Genomic DNA, 20,499 nt, shown 5'->3' with positions numbered 1-20,499 from the left:
CCCCCCCCCCCCCAGCCCCCCCACAAAAAAAAAATAAAAAGGCACCACTGTAAGAAACCTCGACTTCCAATCAAGTACACAACTTGGGAAATTCAAGCTGTTGGTTTTAAAAAACATGTCAGTTTGGGAGGGAATTAAAACAGTGCTGGTCAGACTGAGGAGTGATCATTGTTCTCCACTGGGCTCACTTCCCTCCAGCCATGATTTTCAGATATTGCAGTGCATTGTGGGCTGCATTGGCGCGGGCACCATCCCTTGTTGAGCCAGAGCCGTGGCAGACGGTGGTGGGCTGCGTCGATAGCTCCACAAGACACTGGTACAGGCCACTCAAGCTCAACTCTTCTGGAAAGAAAGGAAAAAAGAAAAAGTCACAGGAAGTTAGCAAACATCTAGAGAAGTAGGATCATTCAGAACAGCGTTCAAACGTCCTTAACTGATACAGAGAACAGGTTTCCACCACTGTCTCCCTTAAACTGGACTAATTGGCTTCACCACTTTTACTTTGAATATTTGCATATGTGGGTGTTGCCAGTATTTCTTGCCCCATTCCCAATTGTAGTGAGGTGGTGGTGAGCAACACCTTCTTGAGCCACTGCAGTCCTTGGGGTGCAGGGATGTTCTGGAGGGAGTAACCAGGATTTTAATCCAGCGACAATGGAGGGACAGTGATAGATTTCCAAGTCAGGATGGTGAGTGGCTCAGAGGGGAACCTGCAAGTGGTGGTGTGCCCTAGTATCTGATGTCCTTGTCCTTCTTGATGGTAGGGATCACAGACTTTTGGAATCCACCAGATTGGTGGTAAAGAATGAAACCTTAAGTAGGAAGAACAATCACATTTAGCGTTAGGGATGGGAGTGGAAAGTTATTAAAAAAAGGACCAGATGGAGTAGTAGTAGTAGGGCAAAAAAAAAGCAAACAATTGGAATGGATTCCAGCAAACTAGATAATTTCTTCTCATTAAGACCATAAGACATAGGAGTGGAAGGAAGGCCATTCGGCCCATCGAGTCCACTCCGCCATTTAATCATGGCTGATGGGCATTTCAACTCCACTTATCCGCACTCTCCCCGTAGCCCTTAATTCCTTGGGAGATCAAGAATTTATCAATCTCTGCCTTGAAGACATTTAACGTCCCAGCCTCCACTGCACTCCGCGGCAATGAATTCCACAGGCCCACCACTCTCTGGCTGAAGAAATGCCTCCTCATTTCCATCCTAAACTGACCCCCTCTAATTCTAAGGCTGTGCCCATGTGTCCTAGTATCCCTGCCTAACGGAAACAAGTTCCCAGTGTCCACCCTTTCCAAGCCATGTATTATCTTGTAAGTTTCTAATAGATCTCCCCTCAACCTTCTAAACTCTAATGAATACAATCCCAGGATCCTCAGCTGTTCATCGTATGTTAGGCCTACCATTCCAGGGATCATCCGTGTGAATCTCTGCTGGACACGCTCCAGTGTCAATATGTTCTTCCTGAGGTGTGGGGACCAAAATTGGACACAGTACTCCAAATGGGGCCTAACCAGAGCTTTATAAAGTCTCAGTAGCACATCGCTGCTTTTATATTCCAACCCTCTTGAGATAAATGACATTACATTTGCTTTTTTATCCACAGACTCAACCTGCAAGTCAACCTTTAGAGAATCCTGGACTAGCGCTCCCAGATCCCTTTGTACTTTGGCTTTATGAATTTTCTCACCATTTAAAAAGTAGTCCATGCTTGTATTCTTTTTTCCAAAGTGCAAGACCTCGCATTTGCTCACGTTGAATTTCATCAGCCATTTCCTGGACCACTCTCCTAAACTGCCTAAATCTTTCTGCAGCCTCCCCGCTTCCTCAGTACTACCTGGCTGTCCACCTAACTTCGTATCATCGGCAAACTTCGCCAGATTGGCCCCAATCCAGATCATTAATATATAAAGTGAACAGCTGCAGCCCCAACACTGAACGCTGCAGTTGTGGCCTCTCACTTGTCACTGGCTGCCATTCCAAAACAGAACCTTTTATCCTAACTCTCTGCCTTCTGTCAGACAGCCAATCCCCAATGCATCCCATTAAAATGGCATAGTATCTGATTGCACGTACAACCTCCAGGATTTGAGTACATAATTTAGACTTCCAATACACTAACAGTGTGGCACTCCTATACTACACTGTTGTTGGTACAATGTTTTAGATAAGATGTTAAAATGGAGACCTGCCTACCTTCTTAGATGAACATAAAAAGATGTCATAACAGGCGAAACCGGATCAACAGATCATCCATCTCAAACTGGTTGCATCCTCGGAACATTCTAACTGTTCCAATTTGGAACATTCAAATAGTTAGGTGCAATATAAATGCAAACGCTTCCTTTCACTTCACAGGTCCTAGAATTAACTGCCCCCTTGCTTAGTTAGAAAGGCTTTACTGCTCATTTTCCTGTTGGTAATCCAAGCACTGGTTTCAAGATCAGCTAGCTGTACCTTAACGCTACAGTCCCACATGTATGCCCCTGGCAATGAAACATGGAAAGTAATCAATTCTCCACGGGTGAAACAGGCTCCATTCACAGGGCAGTCAGCTCGAGGTGACTTACCGATATCTAAGTAACTGACGTCGAACCGCTGCTCCTCGGCCAATTCCCTCAACATCTGGCAAAAATTGGAGTTGGAAACACCAAGTGGGTTGCTCTTGAGGTGAAGAATTCGTTCCCCTGCAGAATTCCGGAGCGAATCCCACGTGCAACCTGCGCTCTTGCCCTTCGGTCCATCCAGCTTGTTACCAACCATCTGGAGAGAGAGAGAGAAAGAAGCGCAGTGGAAGAACCAGCTCCTTTCAGCATGCCGGTCCTCATTTCAAACGTGGCTGCATTTTCCTGCGTGCCCTTTCTAGCGATGGAAGGCTCCACATTAACCCGCTACCCGTCACAGTTCTGTCACTAACGTTGCCACGCTTCTGGTGGGATTGGGTGCTTGGCTCTCTTCACACAACAAACTCAAAATCCAAGTGCCGCTGTCGGCTAATCGTGTGATTCACAAACCCAGGAGTCTTTTGGGAGACAGAATGTTCCCCAGAGAGAAGGCACAGGGTCTTGAAAATAAAAAAAACACAAATTGGGCAACCAGAAATGCAAACCAAGAATAAATTTGTTTGGAGGTGGGGGAGGGGGTTTAAAATAAAACAAAACTCAATTGATAAGGTGGCCATGAAAGAATTCTATAAAGACTCTAAGATTATAGAAAATAGCAGAAGTAGAACATTTACCCCCTTGAGCCTGCTCTGCCATTCAAGACTATCATGGTTGACTTTTTACCTCAACACCAACTTTCCCACTCTCCCCGTATACTCCTCAATTCACCTAACCTAAATAGGAGCTCGATTGTCACTCAATATAGAATCAGCAGAGGTCACGAAGAGTCGCAGATATTTTAGTCATTCTAAAAGCCATTCAAAATGCTTCAATTTGTGACACACTTCATTCATTATCTCATGGGGCATTGTAGTAGTTATGTTATTGGAGAGAAATCTAGACGTCTGGATTAATAATCCAGAATTTAAGACATTCCAGCTGGAATTAAGAAGAGATGGTATCAAAAGAAGTGGCTTCAAAACTGCTGGGCACGCCACAAAAACTCAAATGCTTCGCAAGTATCCTTTAGAGAGAGAGACCTGATACACTTGTCCGCTGTGGGCCTACATGTAACTCCAGCTCCATATCAGAATGATTGGCTCTTAAATACCCTCTTCAGTGGCTTAGTGAGCTACACAGCGACATAAAATTATGGCGATTGATGGAGAGCAGTGTCAGCAACACCCACACTCTGAAAACGAATGAAGGAACTTCAGATTGCTCCCATCATTAATAGCCACCTTATAACCACCAGAATATCACCCAAGTGCTGTAAAACTATAAACATTCCAGACCAAAGTATTGTTGGGTAGTTTTCAAAATTTGAAGAGGACATGGTGTGTTTTCTCAGTCACTGCTTTACTGAACCACTCCAGTGTTACCACTGCAAACCTCCCTCAATATCTGTTTGTACAATACAAGCAGTTTACATTACTGTCTCAGCTCACTCCAATTAGATATTTTTGTCTAAAACCTGGCAGGGCTGTCATGTCATCACCAGCAGATTGACAGCTCTCCCTCATGACGCAAACTGGCGCTCTCATTAAAAACTGCAGTTCATCCTTTCATACACTTACAATGGAAAACTGGTCATCTTCTGGCTCGACTTCGTTCCCGTCCCTCTGATCCACAGGGACATCGTGGATTCTTGCTAACATCTTTGCGGCAGCGTTGCGCTTGGCCAGCTTTTTCGATGTCCCACTCCCTATGACAGGTAAGACATCACTAGTTAAGAGACCGATCACACTAGTTTCTACTCTTGCATCACCAAATCTATACAGTATTCATTCTCAAAACACCCCAATGTGTGAGAGAGAGAAAACACCATTCATTAAACTTAAAAAAAAAAATCCCTCAAATGCTCAGCACATCTTTCTTTAAATTGGGTTGGCACAGACTTCCATGTCCAGTTCAACTGTACCACTGCCCCACATACATGTTCTACAAATTCTGGCAGCAAAACTCCTGTAGGCTGGGAGCTGAAGCCATGACTGTCAATGGTCTTCTGACCCTGCTTTAAGCTGTATGGATAGGTAATTCCACTAGGTAGCTGACATTCAAACAACTACTTCAAGATCAATTCAAATTGCTGCCTTCTGCAAATGATCTCAATTGTTCCTGAAGAAGGGCTCATGCCCAAAACATCGATTCTCCTGCTCCTTGGATGCTGCCTGACCTGCTGCGCTTTTCCAGCAACACATTTTCAGCTGTAGTCAAATACACCTGATTTAACCAATCTTTTAAAACCCTTTTGATTCGATTCCCAAGTTCCCTTCCAAAACTCTACTTTCTTATACAACTCCCACACAAAAAAAGGTAACAATTGACATCTCTGGGAAAGATCAGACAGCAGTTCGTCCGATGGCAGAGGGAGATCAGAATGTGCTGGCGAAAAAAGCAGCCTGTTTCACACACTAAGTGCCATGGTGCAGCAAAATTACTTTGTCTGAGATGCACACAAACTCCGAAACTGCGTCAAATAAAGGCCTGTGTGTAAGTGCAAACGTTGAATGCTGGGGAAGAAAGTGCTGAGTATTTCCAAAGTTGCAGTATTGACTTTCCTGGTTCACTGATGGTGAATCCTCCATTACTATTTCAAAGATTATGACACAAAGACATCGCAAAACAAAGTGCTGAACAACTACCTTAAATCTCAGTTTAGGTGGCTGACACCGAGCTCTTGCTACAGTTAGCAATGATAAATCCTTTCCATAATGCTCTGGGAATAAGGGGTATTTAAAAGAAAACTCAGCAATGTCAAGCAAAATTAATTCTAAAATTATTTTTTTCAATTCCTCATTGTGCATAGCAAGGTGGTCCAGGAGTTTTGTTAGGCTAAGTTATTGGAAGAGGTATGGAGGAAAAAAAACTAGTTTAAACCCCAATGTTGCTCGCACAATTTGGAAGTGCCAGGAGATATTTAGAAGTGTAGGTTGCATCGTCCAAAAATGAGGTGCGATATGGGTAATGGATGCTCTGTGAGAATCGATGCTGCTAGTTTCATGGAATCAGAGCAACCTGTAACACAAAAGGAGGCCATTCAGCCTATTATGCCTGTCTGACTCTTAGAAAGAATTATCCCGCTTACTTCCACCCTCCCATATTTTGGACTGAAGGGCAAATCACTGGACACCATTTTTCTAAACACATCCTAACAATTAAAAAAAACCCACAAAACTCAAGACACTATGGAGCCTTGCAAAATGTTCTGCAAGCATCACATTACCTCAGCAAGTAACACGTGTGCAGTTTTTCTTAACTAACCTCAACAGTCAATTCCTTCAGTCAGCTGCTTCATCAGCGACGTTCTCTTCAGCATAGGGTCAAAAATGGGGATGTTCACCGATGATTGCACAATGTTCAGCACTATTTGCGACTCCTCAGATACTGAAGCAGTCCATGTTCAAATGCAACAAGATCTGAACAACGTCCAGGCTTGGGCTGACAAGTGGCAAGTAGCATTCATGCCACACAAATGCCAGGCTATGACCATCACCAATAAGAGACACTCTGAACACCACCCCATGACATTCAATTGTGTTACTATCACTGAATTCCATTTCTATCAACATCTTTGGGGTTACTGTTGACAAGAAACTCAACTGGACTAGCCACATAAACACAATGGTTACTTGAGCAGGTCAGAGGCCAGGAATACTGTGGCAAGTAAGTCACCTCCTGACTCTCCAAAAACTGTCCACCATCTACAAGGCACAAGTCAGGACTGTGATGGAATACTCCCCACTTGCCTGGATGAGTGCAATTTCAACAATGCTCAAGAAGCTCAACACCATCCACAACAAAGTAGCCCACTTGATTGACACCACATCCAGGAACATTCAATCCCTCCATCACTGATGCTGAGTAACAGCAATACGTTCTATCTACAAGATGCACTGCAGAAATTCACCAAAGATCCTTGCACAGCACCTTCCAAACGCACAGCCACTTCCATCCAGAAGGTCAAGGGCAGCAGGCACACGGGAACACCACCCCCTGCAAATTCCCCTCGAAGACACTCACCATCCTGACTTGGAAATATATTGCTGTTCCTTCACTGTCAGTGGGCCAAAATCCTGGAATTCCTTCCCTAAGCGTGTCTCCTTACAGCAGTGGGAGTGCAGTGATTCAAGAAGGCAACTCACCATCACATACTCAAGGGCAACTAGGGACTGACAATAAATCCTGGCCAGCCAGTGATGCCCACATCCCACGAATGAATATTGATAAAAAAAACTGGACATTGGCTTGGCTCAGCAGCCACCCAATAATGCGACTCAGAGCCAAATCATTTGAAAAAAGGCAGAAGAGGCACTAGACCACAACATCAGCAGCGCCAGAGGCAAGCACACATGCTGCCTGACCTGCTGTGCTTTTCCAGCACCACTCTAATTTAGACCGCAAAAACACAAGACACTAACTGTGGGGAAGGAGCAGAGTGCCCATACCTATCTCCAAGAATCTCTCGACCCTGCAAGTCATGGTGAACTCCTTCCGGTGGGCAGGACCAGATTCCTGAGTGACCGTATATTCCGGAAGTCTCCATCCTTTCTGAACCACCAGCTCCTGGAAAGAAAGAACACACACTAAGCGGAATGTTACTGATGGTAAAGCGCCAGTGCACTCATCTGTTTAATCGCTTCAGCATTTAACACCGATGCACCTCCAACATCCGTGATTCCTCAAACATAACAGAGGCCTTTAAAATTATAAGGGGTTTTGTGGTATACTGGATAGTGTCCCCGACTCTGAGCAAGATACTCAGAGTTCAAGTCTCGCTCCAGGACTTGGTGGCTGTGTCCATAATGTGGCCAAACAGGTCAAGTGAATCCTTCCAGAACATGCTGATAACAGGCATAGAGTCATACAATATGGAAACAGACCCTTCAGTCCACACCAACCAAATCCCCAACTAAACTAGTGTGACCTGTCTGCACTTGGGCAATGTCCCTCCAAACACCTCTTATTTGTGTACTTTTTTAAATGCCTTTTAAACATTGTAACTGTACCTATACCCACCACTTCTCCTGGAAGTCCATTCCACAGATAAACCACTTTGTATTAAAAAAAATTGTCCGTGTCCTTTTTAAAATCTTTCTCCTCTCACCTTAAAAATATACCCCCCAGTCTTAAAATCCCCCACCACAGAGAAAAGATACCTGCCATTCATATTACCTATACTCCTTATGAACCCCTCAACTTCCTACGATCGAGTGAAAAAAGAAGTCCCAGCCTATCCAGCCTCTCCTTTTAAGTCAAACCCTCCATTCTCAGAAACACCCTGGTAAATCTTCTCTGAACCCTCTCCAGTTTAATAATATCCTTCCTGTAACAGGGGGACCAGAATTGAGGGAGAGATTCCCGTTCAGCCAAGCAACAGAAAGGATATCGGAGCTTCTACCATCGCTCTCCATAGCTCCTGGCTATAGCATAAACACGCACCACAGGTTGGCTAAATGATCGATCTGGATAAAACTGCTGGCAGCAGCACAGTGCTTGATCATCGCCTTGTATGCAGAGAAGATCGCGACATTGTGGTTTAGACCTATCACGGCAGAGAACCCAAGGAGATTACGAAGGGGTAGATTTTGCAGCAGCTGTTTCCAACTGATGGGAAGAGCAAAACTAAGATAGCCCCGAATAAAACTAACAGGGAATCCAGGAGGAATTCTTTATCCAAAAGAGGAAAGAATGCAAGGTGTGCGACCACAAGAAATGATAAAGATGTATAGGATAGAAAAGGCAGCTAAGAAAACGTGAAAGAAAAGAACATGGAAATAGAATGAGATGAAATAGGGTGCAGGAAGTATAAACACCAACATGACCTGCTGGGCCGAATAGACCGTTTCGGTACTCTACGTTACAAATGAAGGAATCAGTGTATATGTATTCTGAATGTTGGGAGATAAACAAGACGACAATACCTGTAAAGCCCCTACAGGGTTGCATTCCGCTAGCTGAGCAGAGCTAGAGCTTTTGGATTCAGTGCCAGAGATCCTGGAGGGCGTTAAAAAAAAAAGAGAGAACAATGGAATAAGGAAAATTCACAAGTTATAAATATTTTTCACATAATCAATGAAGGCATTTTTCTTTCAGCAGCCATGCCTCTCCAAAATAAATGCAGAGGAGAGAGCTGGGTGACTTACCCCACAATTCCAGACCAAAAAAACCTTTACCACACACAAACGTATTAATGTCGAGCTTCAGGGAGAAGGACGCTACAGTGATTTCTGCAGTTCCTGCTTACTGCCTGCTGCTACTCTGTGGGCCAACTGGAAGCCAATATGCAAACCTTCAATGCGTTTCTCAACCAGGCAGATACGCACACAAGGGGCTGCACAGCACAGAATTTGGTGGCAGGGTGTGAGAGAGGACAGAGAAAGAACAATGAAACAAGACAGTTGACGAGACACCAATTCATAAAACCCATAGAGGTAAGTAAAATAAAATCAGCTCACCAAAGCTCCGGAAACACCAGAGACCACAAGGATCACTTGTAAGGGTGGGATATGGAGAAACTCCGCTTCGGTTGTTCCTTCCATAACTAGTGTCCCCAGCAACTTGGCTGGATTAGATATTAATGTACAGTAGCTTAGTGCTTCAGGTACTGGACTGGGAGGTTGTGAGCTCACTTCCCTGAATGGCAATTCAATAAATGTAGCAAATTGTGGATTAGAGCCAGAAAATTAAAAATAAACTGCAAAATGCTATTGTTTTATAACATAAGAAATAGGATCAGGAGAAGGTCATTCAGATCTTTGAGTCCACTCTGTCATTATAAGATCAAATCTACAACCTGATTTTCCTGCATTATCCTCACATCCCTCAATATCTTTAATATCTCAAAATCTATTGATCTCCTTATTGATAATAAACAATTACTGAGTCTCCATCGTCCTCTAGGACAGAGATTTCTAAAGATTCACCACTCTGAGTGAAGAAATCTCTCCTTGTTGCCTACCTGATTCTGAGACGGATTCCCTGGTTTTGCCCCCTTCCTCCCCCAGTCAGGCGAAACACCCTTTGTGCAGCCACCCTGTCATTCCTTGTAAAAACTTTGATGTGAAAATCCAATTGCTTCACCCATGCCCTTCAAGAGGGGGAACCTCTATTCTTACCTGCTTTGGACTGTGAGCTGATACAAGTTCCAGTAAGTCTTTCACTCTGTCCACCCTCAGGCCTACCATAAGGGAAGTTAGTTAATATTGTCTTGCCAGTGTTGCCCACTATTTTTGAAACTAAAACATATATCTGTGCCTCTGCTGTGTGGTGTTGTGCGTTAACAGACACAGGCTTACACCAATATTGCATTTGGACTGTACATTTCACTGGGTCTTACTTCAGTTGATCTTCCTCCTTTCCTGTCTGAGGCAGATATCTCCAGTTTCCAGTCTCTGTACAATCTAGGTCAGAGCTGGCCCAAGTGGAAATAAACTATGAGCCCACGTCCTTCTAATAGTACAGTACAGGCCCAACACACTGAATCACTGCCAGATTGAACAACCTGGGAGTTAAACAAGCAGGGATTTAAAAAAAAAATTTACACAGCACCTTGTCACGTCTCCAAGAAACGTTTATAAAGCGCTTCACTTTTAAGGTTTAGCGACTGTCAGTGCAGGCAAATGCAGCAGCCCCATTTTGCGCACAGCAAGATCCCACACTGCACGAGGAATGCTTCTGACGGTTCTGGTTGGGATTGGAATATCGGCCGGGAAAGCTCCCTGGTCGTCTTTGATTTTTATCAACCCCATGCACATTTAATAACAAAGTTCTTCATACCCATGGCCAGCTATCACTAACATGAAGCTGTTGGATGAGGCATTTGTGCAGATAAGCATGATGTAATACCAGTCTCAAAGTAAATCTCAAACGCAAGGGCAAATTCCCTTTCTCACTTCCATAAATGGATTATTTTCAAAAAGACAATGACAAAAAAATTCAGCATTATTGGGAATGCATCAAGGGAATACAATGGATTGGTCAACTAAATGGATTGAAGGTCTACCTTTGAAATGGTTAGCATGTTTAACATGAAATAGAAAAACTTTTCCTGACAACTTTAACACTTTCTACAATGATAGACTGCCCCACTGGATGAAAACGTGCCATCAGTATTGCCGGTTCAAGTTTACGGGCTGTAATTGAGAAACCAAGGAACTGACTTTGGCACAAATTCAGGGCACTGACTCCAGTACCATTATACTTTAAAGCATATAGCAACTTCATAAAGTTCTAACTATTTGTAATCGCCAACAACATATTACACGCCAATGGCACTTAAAAACACTGCATGTGGAGCGATTGAGTTTTACAGCTCCCAGGCTCAGGCTCTCATCTCCAAGTTAGTTCAGAGAAGGAACTTGCATTTGCATAGCGCGGCTATCACATTTTTCAGGAACATTCCAAAATGCTTCACAGACAGTATCTTGCTTTGAATTGAAGTGCAGTGACTTATGTAGGCAAATGCCGCAGCCATTTTGCGCACCGCGATGTCCTGTAAACGACAACAGGAGGAGTAAGCTGTCAATCAAACTTTGAGGGGGAGGCAGGTTCAAGGAGCAATGTTGGCCCCAAGGACTCTGGACAAGCTCCTTCTCAAACGCTACAGTGTCACACCCACCTAAAACCAATCGGAACATGGAAATGGCCACTTTAGTTTGTCTCATTTGACCTGTACTGCATCGCCAGCCAGGGCAGGCAAAAAAGGGAATATATTTGGAAAGGAGGAAAATATCACGAAGAAGGTTCCTGTTTTTGAGCACCAGCCAGCGCCCCCCTGGTGGTGAAAGTGCAAGATAAGAGAATAGCTATGATGCCCTCGTGATTGAACAGCGAATCAACACGCTGCTAGGGCTAGTCCTTCAGGAATGACCATTTAGGTGAAGTCTTGGAAAGCTGACAGCACTTGAGGAATGGTTTCCCTGCATATGTCACTGCCTTTTGGAAGAGATGGGGGGGGGGGGGGGGGGGGGGGGGGAAGAAGGGCAGACAAAATAGGGTTGAATATCACCATTAGAAGATGGAATGGAAAGCTCTTCCTAGGTGCAGTTAGCTATTCACGTACTTGACTCCATCCAACATGGGCTCCAACATGTTTCCTCCCTTTAGTAATTTCAGGGCAGCTTCCGCTGCCTTGTGCTTTGCTGCCTTTTTGCTAGGCCCCTGACCTGAGGGGGGAAAAACATTAATTAAAACACAACTTTAAATAAAAGCCACAAAACAGCAGCCAACCATAAAGCAACTAATTGAAACGGCCACAAAAAAAAGCCTTCAGTCCAGATACCTGAGCTGAATTGATGCTTAGACAGATCTGAATAGCCTGCCTCAGAGCAAGTTAGTCGATGACAGAAATGCACCTCAATTCCATTATGTGCAGAACTTTTTCAGAGCTGTCACTTTGGCTCTGTTGCTAATCAGCTAGTAAGCATGCTCCACCTGGGCCAGAGATCATGGGATCAAAACCCACCCTTGCTCAGGAGCATATGCAACATTCCAGATCAGCATTGTATTGAAGGCTCAAACCACTTTCTCACATGGGAAAGACCCCAGGGCACCATTAAATAAGAAAGACAGTTCATCTAGTGTGCCTGTTAAAACACTTCCCTCATCCCAACATCAGTAAAATGAAAAGGAAAACTGGACATTCATCGCAACACCTTGTGGGATCTTGCTGTGCACAACACGACCAGAACATGGGCTGCCTCGAAATAAAAATAGTTGTCCCCACTGAGAAGTAATCCATGCAACTTGCATTTTGGTTTTGCTCGCAGTTATCAAGCGGTTTGCGCTCACAAGAACAGGTAAGGGGAGTTATGGCAGATCAGACTCACCCAGTCTGTTTCAATAAAAAATGGATTCAACATGCTGTTGAACGTTACAATGACCCTAAGAGATAATCTTGTGAGGAATTCCAAAAAAAAAATGCATATCCCCAGACAGCAGACAGCATATGGAACTTTCTACCATGTGGAGTTGATACAAATAGTAGAGATATATTTAAAGGCAAATACATGAAGGAGAAAGGAATAGAATGTTAAACTGCTAAGAGATGAAGAGGATGGAAGAAGGCAATGTGCACCAATGTGTCAAATGGTCAATTTCTGTACATCACATTCCCTGTAAAGATTCTGGTCTCTGCCTGTCTAAAGTCTAGTGCCCATTCACTTCAGATCTGTCAAATGATGATCTACTTCTACCATGCATCACCTGGGTCTACTTTGGACTGCCTGTTATTCAACCCTAGTATTCTTCCCAACCCTCAATGCTGATGCCATTAGAAAATCTTGTACGCGCCAGCACAAAGCAGGCGCAAACATCATGAATGCCACTGTTTTGCTACAGATTGACAAAGGCTGGAGACTTGTCTCAAGCGGCTTCCTTAACCAGCTCCAGAAGCAATGCAATTCTCTGCATCATTCTGCACTATGAACAGAAGAACAATGAGCTGGAAAACAATGTTTATCTCAAAACATGACAGCAACCAGCATTATTTGATTACACAGATGACATTATGATCTTAAGCAGTCCTGTGTGTTGCAAAAGTCAACAGGGGAAAAGAAAATAGGAAGAAGAGATGGCGTATGGTGAACATTATGGGTTTTGAAAATCATCACCCCGAAACAGAAACATTAAATGAGATTCCCAAAACACTGCTAAGCATGTAATGGAATGAAATCAGAATGTGACCCAATTAGTCTTAATAGAGCATCATGACTAGAAAAGGAATCAACAGTCCCTTCATTTACCACATGGATCTTCCATTTTAAATTTTTACAAAAAAAGAAAACTGCAAATTGCATTCCTCCTCTCCAACAAGTTTAAAATAAAATCCATTGAGAAGTCAATTTAAAGAGCCCTACAAACGTGGAGTTAAGCGACACCACAATCAATAATATCTCGTTAACCTTATCAGGGCTGAACACATCACCCAGGCTCCACAGAAATAGAAAGCAAACCTTCATCTGATGCCGGGAGACTCATTGTAGTTAATCAGACAAAAACAGGATTTTGTTTTTAGGTTTTAAACTGGATTCTGTACATGAAGCATTTTGCTCTTACTGTCCCCAAATAGTGATCAAACTGTCATACTGAAGATCAAGGTACAAACCTGTGCAGTTAATATCTCCGACTGTCACTCGGAAAGTGAAATTGGGTTGGTGGGCTTGGCCCTCAGCTTTCAGCAAGTCATACACCGGTGTCTTTCCAATCCTTGTTCCATACTCCTGCAGTAAACTAATAGGCGTCTTCCCAGGGTTTGAGGCCAGCATTTGCTCAATACTGTGTGAGAAAGAACAAGAAAAAACTATTACAGGATTTGGAGATAAGTGCTTCTAAACCAACATCTTCCTGGCATCTGCCACCTTCTGTCTGAAAGGTATTCTGACCACCCTGTTAAGTACTATATATTCATCTAAGGTCCATTTTTACCCCTGACTGAGAAGCTGAAAAGCCCAAGTTAATTTACACACCTCGTTCCCTAGAACAGGGTTTACTTATGTTGCTCTCCTCTGCATCTTCTGGTGGATACAATATTCCAGCCACTTCACTTGCAGGAAATGAGTGAAAAACAATGCTACCTGTAGATTTCTTTTGATTTCCTCTTGGTAAATTCTATGCTGCTCCTGAATTTGTGCTTCCTCGCTTCACTTCCACTTTGCAATACCTCGCATTTGGCTCAACAGAAGTACACTTGTTACTGACAGTCCAAATCTTGTCTAGTTCTGGCCTCTTGCATACCTCCAATTTCCAGCTGTCCCCCCAAATAACAGCCATACTTTCAGTTGCTGGGTGCCAAGCTGTGGAATTCCCCCTCACAACCTCTTTTTCTTCCTTTACGATGCTTCTTAAATCTGTCTCTTTGACCAAGCTTTTGGACCATCTGTCCTCATGTGTTTGATAAGACTCCAGCAAAGGGCCTTGGGATATCACAGAATGTTAAAGGGACTAAGTGTATCAAGCTGTCGAGTGATGATCTCCAAGTGTAACAATTGTGGAGGGAGCAACAGCAGGAGAGGGCGCTTTGCGCTTGACACGGCCGACATATTGGCAAATACAAGCCCAAAATGCACAATAGCTCAGAAACAAATCTTCATCTCATGTTTCAAGCAACACTTGGCATTCCTTTAATTCACTGCATTCAAAGCTCCTGTCACTTTACTTACAAACGCTCTGCCCAAATTTCTATTCGGTTAGTCTGTACTTCAGGCTGAACGGCAGGGGTAAGCATATAAAAGATTATCAATACTGTGAAGCTAGGATTTAAATGTACAATGGATTAATCTCAAAGGATCTTTATATAGAGTTGCTCACAGCAAAATGTCCCGAGGAAGGCACTGCACTACATGGTAAGGCTTTGGTTACGGAGTGAAAGCAGAAGTTAAAATGGAAGTGGCCAAAGCCATAGTCAAAGAGGCAGGCATTGAGATAACTTTCGAATGCTAAGAGAGACTTAGCAAGGTTGAGATGGTTTACAAAGAAGATTCTAGAGCGCAGTGGCTTGACAGCGGAAGACTTTGTGACCATAGGTATCTAATAGACTATATGTAGGAATTTCCCAGGCATAATCTACTTGGCAAACCACTTTCCTAAAAAGCCAGAGAATTTAGGCACAGACACAGCTTAAGACCCATAATCCTGCAGCCTCTTAATTTGTTCAGGGGTACAACAATGCAGCCATGAACCAAACAGTGCCACAACTTTCCTGCATTTGTCCAGTCAGAGATATCCTAACGTTGAAGCATTTGTTTGCGAGGTTGTTTGGAGCCGGTGAAAAGGTTCCCATTGTTCAATGATAAAGCCACAGTGCTTCTCACGAGACTGGTCTATTAACTGGATTCTACAATAGACAGTTTTGCATATCCAACCTAATATTAGGTGAAATGATATTTTGGAAGCATCTTGATGTTAATCTGTGTTTATGTTCTTCTCACTTGCCTCCTTCAAACATATGGAGGATGTGTCCCTGGCAGCTTTTTGTACACAAATTGTTGATGCCTCATCCAAATAAATACTTTTTTTTGGATCTAATGAGTCTTTACAGCTCCACACAAAAAGCTAGCATCCATGTTCAGTGGGTGCTCGGAAAGGCAATTGGAATGTTGACATTTATTTCAAAGGGGAGTGAGTATAAAATAGGAAGATTTTGCTAAAAACTTGCCACAGACTTGGAAGCCAGTGAAGTTTTGGGGCCATTATCTAAGGAAAGATATACTGGCATTGGAGGCAATCCAGAGAGGGTTCAGGAGGCTGAAACCAGGTATGGAGGAACTGTCATATGTGAAGAGGTTGGGTAGGTTGGACCTATACTCGTTGGAATTTAGAAGAATGAAAGGCAATCTTATTGAAACATCCAAGATTCTTACAGCTTGACAGGTAGATGTGGGAAGGTTGACTTCCCTCGTGAGAGAGCCCAGGACCACAGGGCATAACCTCACTGTAAAAAGGTGCCCACAGAGATGAGGAATTTCTTCTCTAGAGGGTAACGAATTTGTGGAATTCTTTAGTGCAAAGGGCTGTCAAGGTCAGGTCACTAAGTGTATTCAAGGCCGAGTTAGACAGGAGACATCAACAGAACAGGAGAGATTTGGGAATCCTCATCCATGAATCATAAAGAGCTAGCACCTAAGTTCAGCAAGTAACAGGAAAGGCAAATGGAATGGCATGTCTTCATTTTAAAGGAGCTTGGGTACGAGCGAGATTAGGGTATGAGCTCAATAATCAGCCATGATCATAATGAATGGTGGAGCAGACTCGAGGGGAAAATGGCCTACTCCTGCTCCTATCTTCATCTTCAATAGATATAGAAAGGTCTTGCAAAATTAGTCAAGACACTAGCCAGACCACAGCTGGAGTAGTGAGAACAATTTTGGTCCTTTAACTTAGCAAAGATAAACTAGCATTGGAGACAGTCCAGAGGAAGTTTACTAAGCTGATCCCGGGTAAGGAGGGAGTGTCTCATAAGGAGAGGTTGAGTATGTTGAGCCTGTACTCATTGATGTTTAGAAGAATGAGAGATGACCTTACTGAAGTGTACAAGATTCTTACAGCAGACTTGATAGGGTAAACGCAGAGAGGTTGATTCCCCTTGTGGGAGAGTCTTGGACCAGGTGACACAATCTTAGAACAAGGGGTTGCACATTCAAGGCCGAGAGGAGTAGGAATTTCTTCTCTTAAAGGGTAGTGAATCTGTGGCATTCTTTACTGCAGCATGCTGTCGAGGCTGAGTCAGTAATTATATTTCAGGCTGAAAGGGACAGAATTTGAATCAGTAAAGAAATCAAGGGTTAAAAGGACAATGCAAGAGGTGGAGTTGAGGATGATCAGATCAGGCATGATATTGAATGCCAGAGCAGACTCTATGGTTTGAGCAGGGCGAAAATGAGGACTGCAGATGCTGGAGATCAGAGTCAAGATTAGTGTGGTGCTGGAAAAGCACAGCAGGTCAGGCAGCATCCGAGGAGCAGAAAATTGACGTTTCGGGCAGGAGCCCTTCAACAGGAATGAGCTAATTCCTGAAGGGCTCCTGCCCGAAACGTCAACTTTCCTGCTCCTCGGATGCTGCCTGTCCTGCTGTGCTTTTCCAGCACTGCTCTATGGTTTGAGCAACCTAATTCAGCTTTTATGTCTGTCTTATGACCTTATTTGTATGCCAGCCGTGACTCAGTTGGCAACACGCTTGCCTCCAAGTTCTGGATTCATTACCCGAATTAGGGGCACAAAAATCCAAAGAACACAAGAAATGGCACCAGGGGCCCAGGTTCGATTCCACCCTTGGGTGACTGTCTACATGGAGTTTGCACATTCTCCTCAAGTTTGCGTGGGTTTCCTCCAGATGCTCTGGTTTTCTCCCACAGTCCAAAGGCAAAGTCAGAAGTCACAATACTAGGTTATGGTCCAACAGGTTTATTTAAAATCACAAGCTTTCAGAGCTCTGCTTCTTCATGAGGGTGACTTCACCTGACAAAGGAGCAGTGCTCAAAAAAGCTTGTGATTTTAACTAAACCTGTTGAGCTTTAACCTGGTATTGTGTAATTTCTGACCTTGCCCACCCTGGTCCAACACCAGCACTCCACATCATGGCTACCAAAGATGAGCAGATTAAGCACACTGGCCATGCTAAATTATACATAGTGTCCAGGGACATGCAGGCTAGGTGGATTAGCCATGGGAATTGCAGAGTTACAGGTCTGGGTGGAATGCTCTTCAAAGGGTCAGTGTGGATTAGCAGTGGGAATTGCAGAGTTACAGGTCTGGGTGGAATGCTCTTCAAAGGGTCAGTGTGGACACGAAGGGCCAAATAGCCTGCTTCTATAGTGTTAGGATTCTGTAAGGCCCGTCAAACCTAAACATGATCGTGTCTAACTTCAGGCTTGAATTCTACTTTTCCAGGGAATACATTGTCAGAGATACTGGACCCATTGTTAAACCAAATCTACCCTCTCGGTAGGTAGGCAAGGTGCAATGGCACTATTTCGAAAATAAGGAGAATTAGACCCATTATGGCAAATATTTCATCCCCCAAATTAGATGCTCCGAGATCATTATCACATACTTGAGAGAGCCTGTAAACTGTCTGCACCTTCCTACCTCACAACACGGGCGACACTTCAAAAGGGCCGCAACACGCATTGGGAGGTCCTGGGTATGGGAAAAGTGAGATATACAAATGCAACTCAAGGCGACCGGGTTTCTGCTCTGCAGCTCAAACGGTGAATGAACCTCAAACAGAGGAAACAAAAGAACTTTTAATGCCAATGTCGGAGGTCCCTCCGGCTTCCTCTATACCTGGGACAGCTGGAAGTCTTCTTGGCTGCAGCAGCGGCCCGATCCTCCGTCATCCCAGATGACAGTGCCGGCGATCGTGGCTCAGACGGCGGCGGCTCCGGCTTCTGCTGCTCGGTCCCTGCATAGGCACCAACGTCGCTCCCCACTACGCAGGCGCAGCGGCTATTGCCACCACCACTTCCGGTTCAGTGGTCAAGCCACACAAAGCGCGCGAAAGGTCGAAGTGTTCAAAATGGCAGTGGAGCGTTTACGTATGAGAAGATGTCATCACGGTGTACATAAACGTCCCCTCCCCCCCTTTTTTTGATAGAATTTAGTAATTAGAATGAGTTTGCATCATTTAAAAAGATTTCACTCCAGTCTCTTCCCGCAAATAACATTTAAACACGCAATTCCAGCTTGTTTGCCTAACAGGAGGAGAACTTCTTCAAGGTAGGCATCCTTGCAAGAGGATTCACAGTAAGGTTAAAATCAACTAGCAAAAGTGGGGATTGCAGATGCTGTAGATCAGAGTCAAGGTTAGAGTGGTACTGGAAAAGCACAGCAGGTCAGGCAGCATCATTCCTGATGAAGGGTTTATGCCTGAAACATCGATTCTCCTGCTCCTCGGATGCTGCCTGACCTGCTAAAATTTGATTTCAGCAAATAAAGTGCTGTGGTATAATGCAACAGTTGCATTGCTCTGCATCCTCACCCTAAAAAGAATTGCACTATGGCAAACCGTTATACCCGTTCAGTAGAAAGTTTGTCCAAACAGCATCCACAATTCATCAATCGCCCCATAGCCAATTCGTGCTGACGAAACACTCATTATACCAGAACATACTGATTGTATCACAACAGTTGGATAATCTACTTTTAAAACCATCTGATCAGTCCAAAAGCACAAGACTTAAAAATTATTATTGTACCTCTGTTGACTCCTTGATTTCTTTAAAATATAATATTTGCTGATGTTTGAGAGTAACAGAGTTGCACTCCATTTACACAGAGCAAAGCAAAATGCAATTGAGAGATTTGGGGAGAATAAATCAAATATTGGCAACAGTCCAACAGATGGCAAGTGTGTAGCATTTCCAAGCCAGAGATTGTAAGGAAACAGCAACATGTACAACAGTTTAAGTGTATAGTTTCAGAATAAAATAAATGAGCTATATTTATATTTTTAAAAACTCAAATGATAGTTAGCTTACCTTCAGTAGAAGGCAAGCTGGCTAGATCCTGCCTCTAGTATATCAACTATGAGTTAAGCCTCATGCAATGCTGTCACTTTAACAAGGTTATTTTGTCCTGTGTTTTTCCAAGAGAGGTTGTAAAGGCAGAGGTGCCAAATGTCTGGAAAGACCCTAGTTTAACAATGGCAGCGGAGTGGGCAATTTTCCCAGTTCAGGTTTTTTTCTAGTTTGATTTAGTTGTAGCAGAGAAGCTGCTGCAATGCAAAAAAAAAGGTTCCAAGCTTCAGCAGATGATTCCTGGCTGACTTTTCTCTCTGAAATCTCTTCTGCCTGCAAAAACCTGCGTTTGTATTTACCTTTTGTCAAGGGGTGTGTTTATGGGATATTACGGGAATTGGAACAGCTCCTTAAATAAGTTGCTGTGTCAGGTCAGTTAAGTTTTCCAATAGTTAAGTCATTCTAAAATCTTTTTTATTTTGTTCATGTTTCAACTATAGTGTTCAAATAAACTGTTTTGGTTAAAGAGGAGTGGTTTGACCAGCTGCATCACACCTGGAATATCCACTTCACATCTGCCTTTAAAATAAGAAAAAGTTAGGATCTCGGCTATCTTCTTAAAATATTTTGAGGGGGTCTGGCCTAGTCCATAATAGCCTGTTGTGTGTGCAGAGACTGCTTGTCCCAAAATAAAATGTGCTATTTTTCAGTTAACATTGCTTTAAAACTTTGGTCATCTTACAACCCTTCATCTCAAGGAGTTCAGCAGTTTCTGGCTGGCAGGGTGAACAGAATACCTGCTACTTAAACTTTCATCGACATGCCACTTCAACTCTTGAAATTTCAAGGCATGTTGGAATCTTGACAATTTGGGATGAATATTAGGTCCAGTTGGAAACGATGTAGCCACTCAGAGTCATAGAGATGTACAGC

At 43.5% G+C, this 20,499-nt stretch overlaps 1 protein-coding gene across 2 annotated transcripts; it reads right to left on the bottom strand.

Moving 5' to 3' along the window:
• tarbp2 (TAR (HIV) RNA binding protein 2) lies at window positions 1–18,534 on the bottom strand. Of its 2 annotated transcripts, none has more exons than XM_072567217.1 (8): window positions 18,395–18,534; window positions 13,719–13,888; window positions 11,676–11,778; window positions 8,536–8,608; window positions 7,060–7,177; window positions 4,189–4,316; window positions 2,579–2,771; window positions 1–339 (listed from the first exon to the last, which is right to left on the bottom strand). In XM_072567217.1, exons 1-8 carry the CDS (start codon window positions 18,445–18,447, stop codon window positions 185–187), a joined length of 993 nt encoding a protein of 330 aa, XP_072423318.1. In that variant the 5' UTR covers window positions 18,448–18,534; the 3' UTR covers window positions 1–184. The 2 variants fall into 2 exon arrangements, with proteins under 2 accessions (XP_072423318.1, XP_072423317.1); XM_072567216.1 differs by having other exon boundaries at window positions 2–342.
• Between the last annotated feature and the right edge of the window lie 1,965 nt (window positions 18,535–20,499).

This window comes from Chiloscyllium punctatum, chromosome X, assembly GCF_047496795.1.
Source record: "Chiloscyllium punctatum isolate Juve2018m chromosome X, sChiPun1.3, whole genome shotgun sequence".
In the NCBI taxonomy this organism is placed as follows: Eukaryota; Metazoa; Chordata; class Chondrichthyes; order Orectolobiformes; family Hemiscylliidae; genus Chiloscyllium; species Chiloscyllium punctatum.
Note: the sequence above shows the minus strand (reverse complement) of the source record. Positions and strands in the feature narration are given on the sequence as shown.

Excerpts from the sequence above, each read along its gene's own strand:
- tarbp2 (XM_072567216.1), bottom strand. The coding sequence starts at position 18,447 with ATGACGGAGGATCGGGCCGCTGCTGCAGCCAAGAAGACTTCCAGCTGT. Across the intron at positions 7,178-8,535 it reads ACCCTGTAGGGGCTTTACAG|GAGCTGGTGGTTCAGAAAGG; the intron begins GTATTGTCGTCT and ends CTTTCTTTCCAG. Across the intron at positions 343-2,578 it reads CGTCAGTTACTTAGATATCG|AAGAGTTGAGCTTGAGTGGC; the intron begins GTAAGTCACCTC and ends CTTTCTTTCCAG.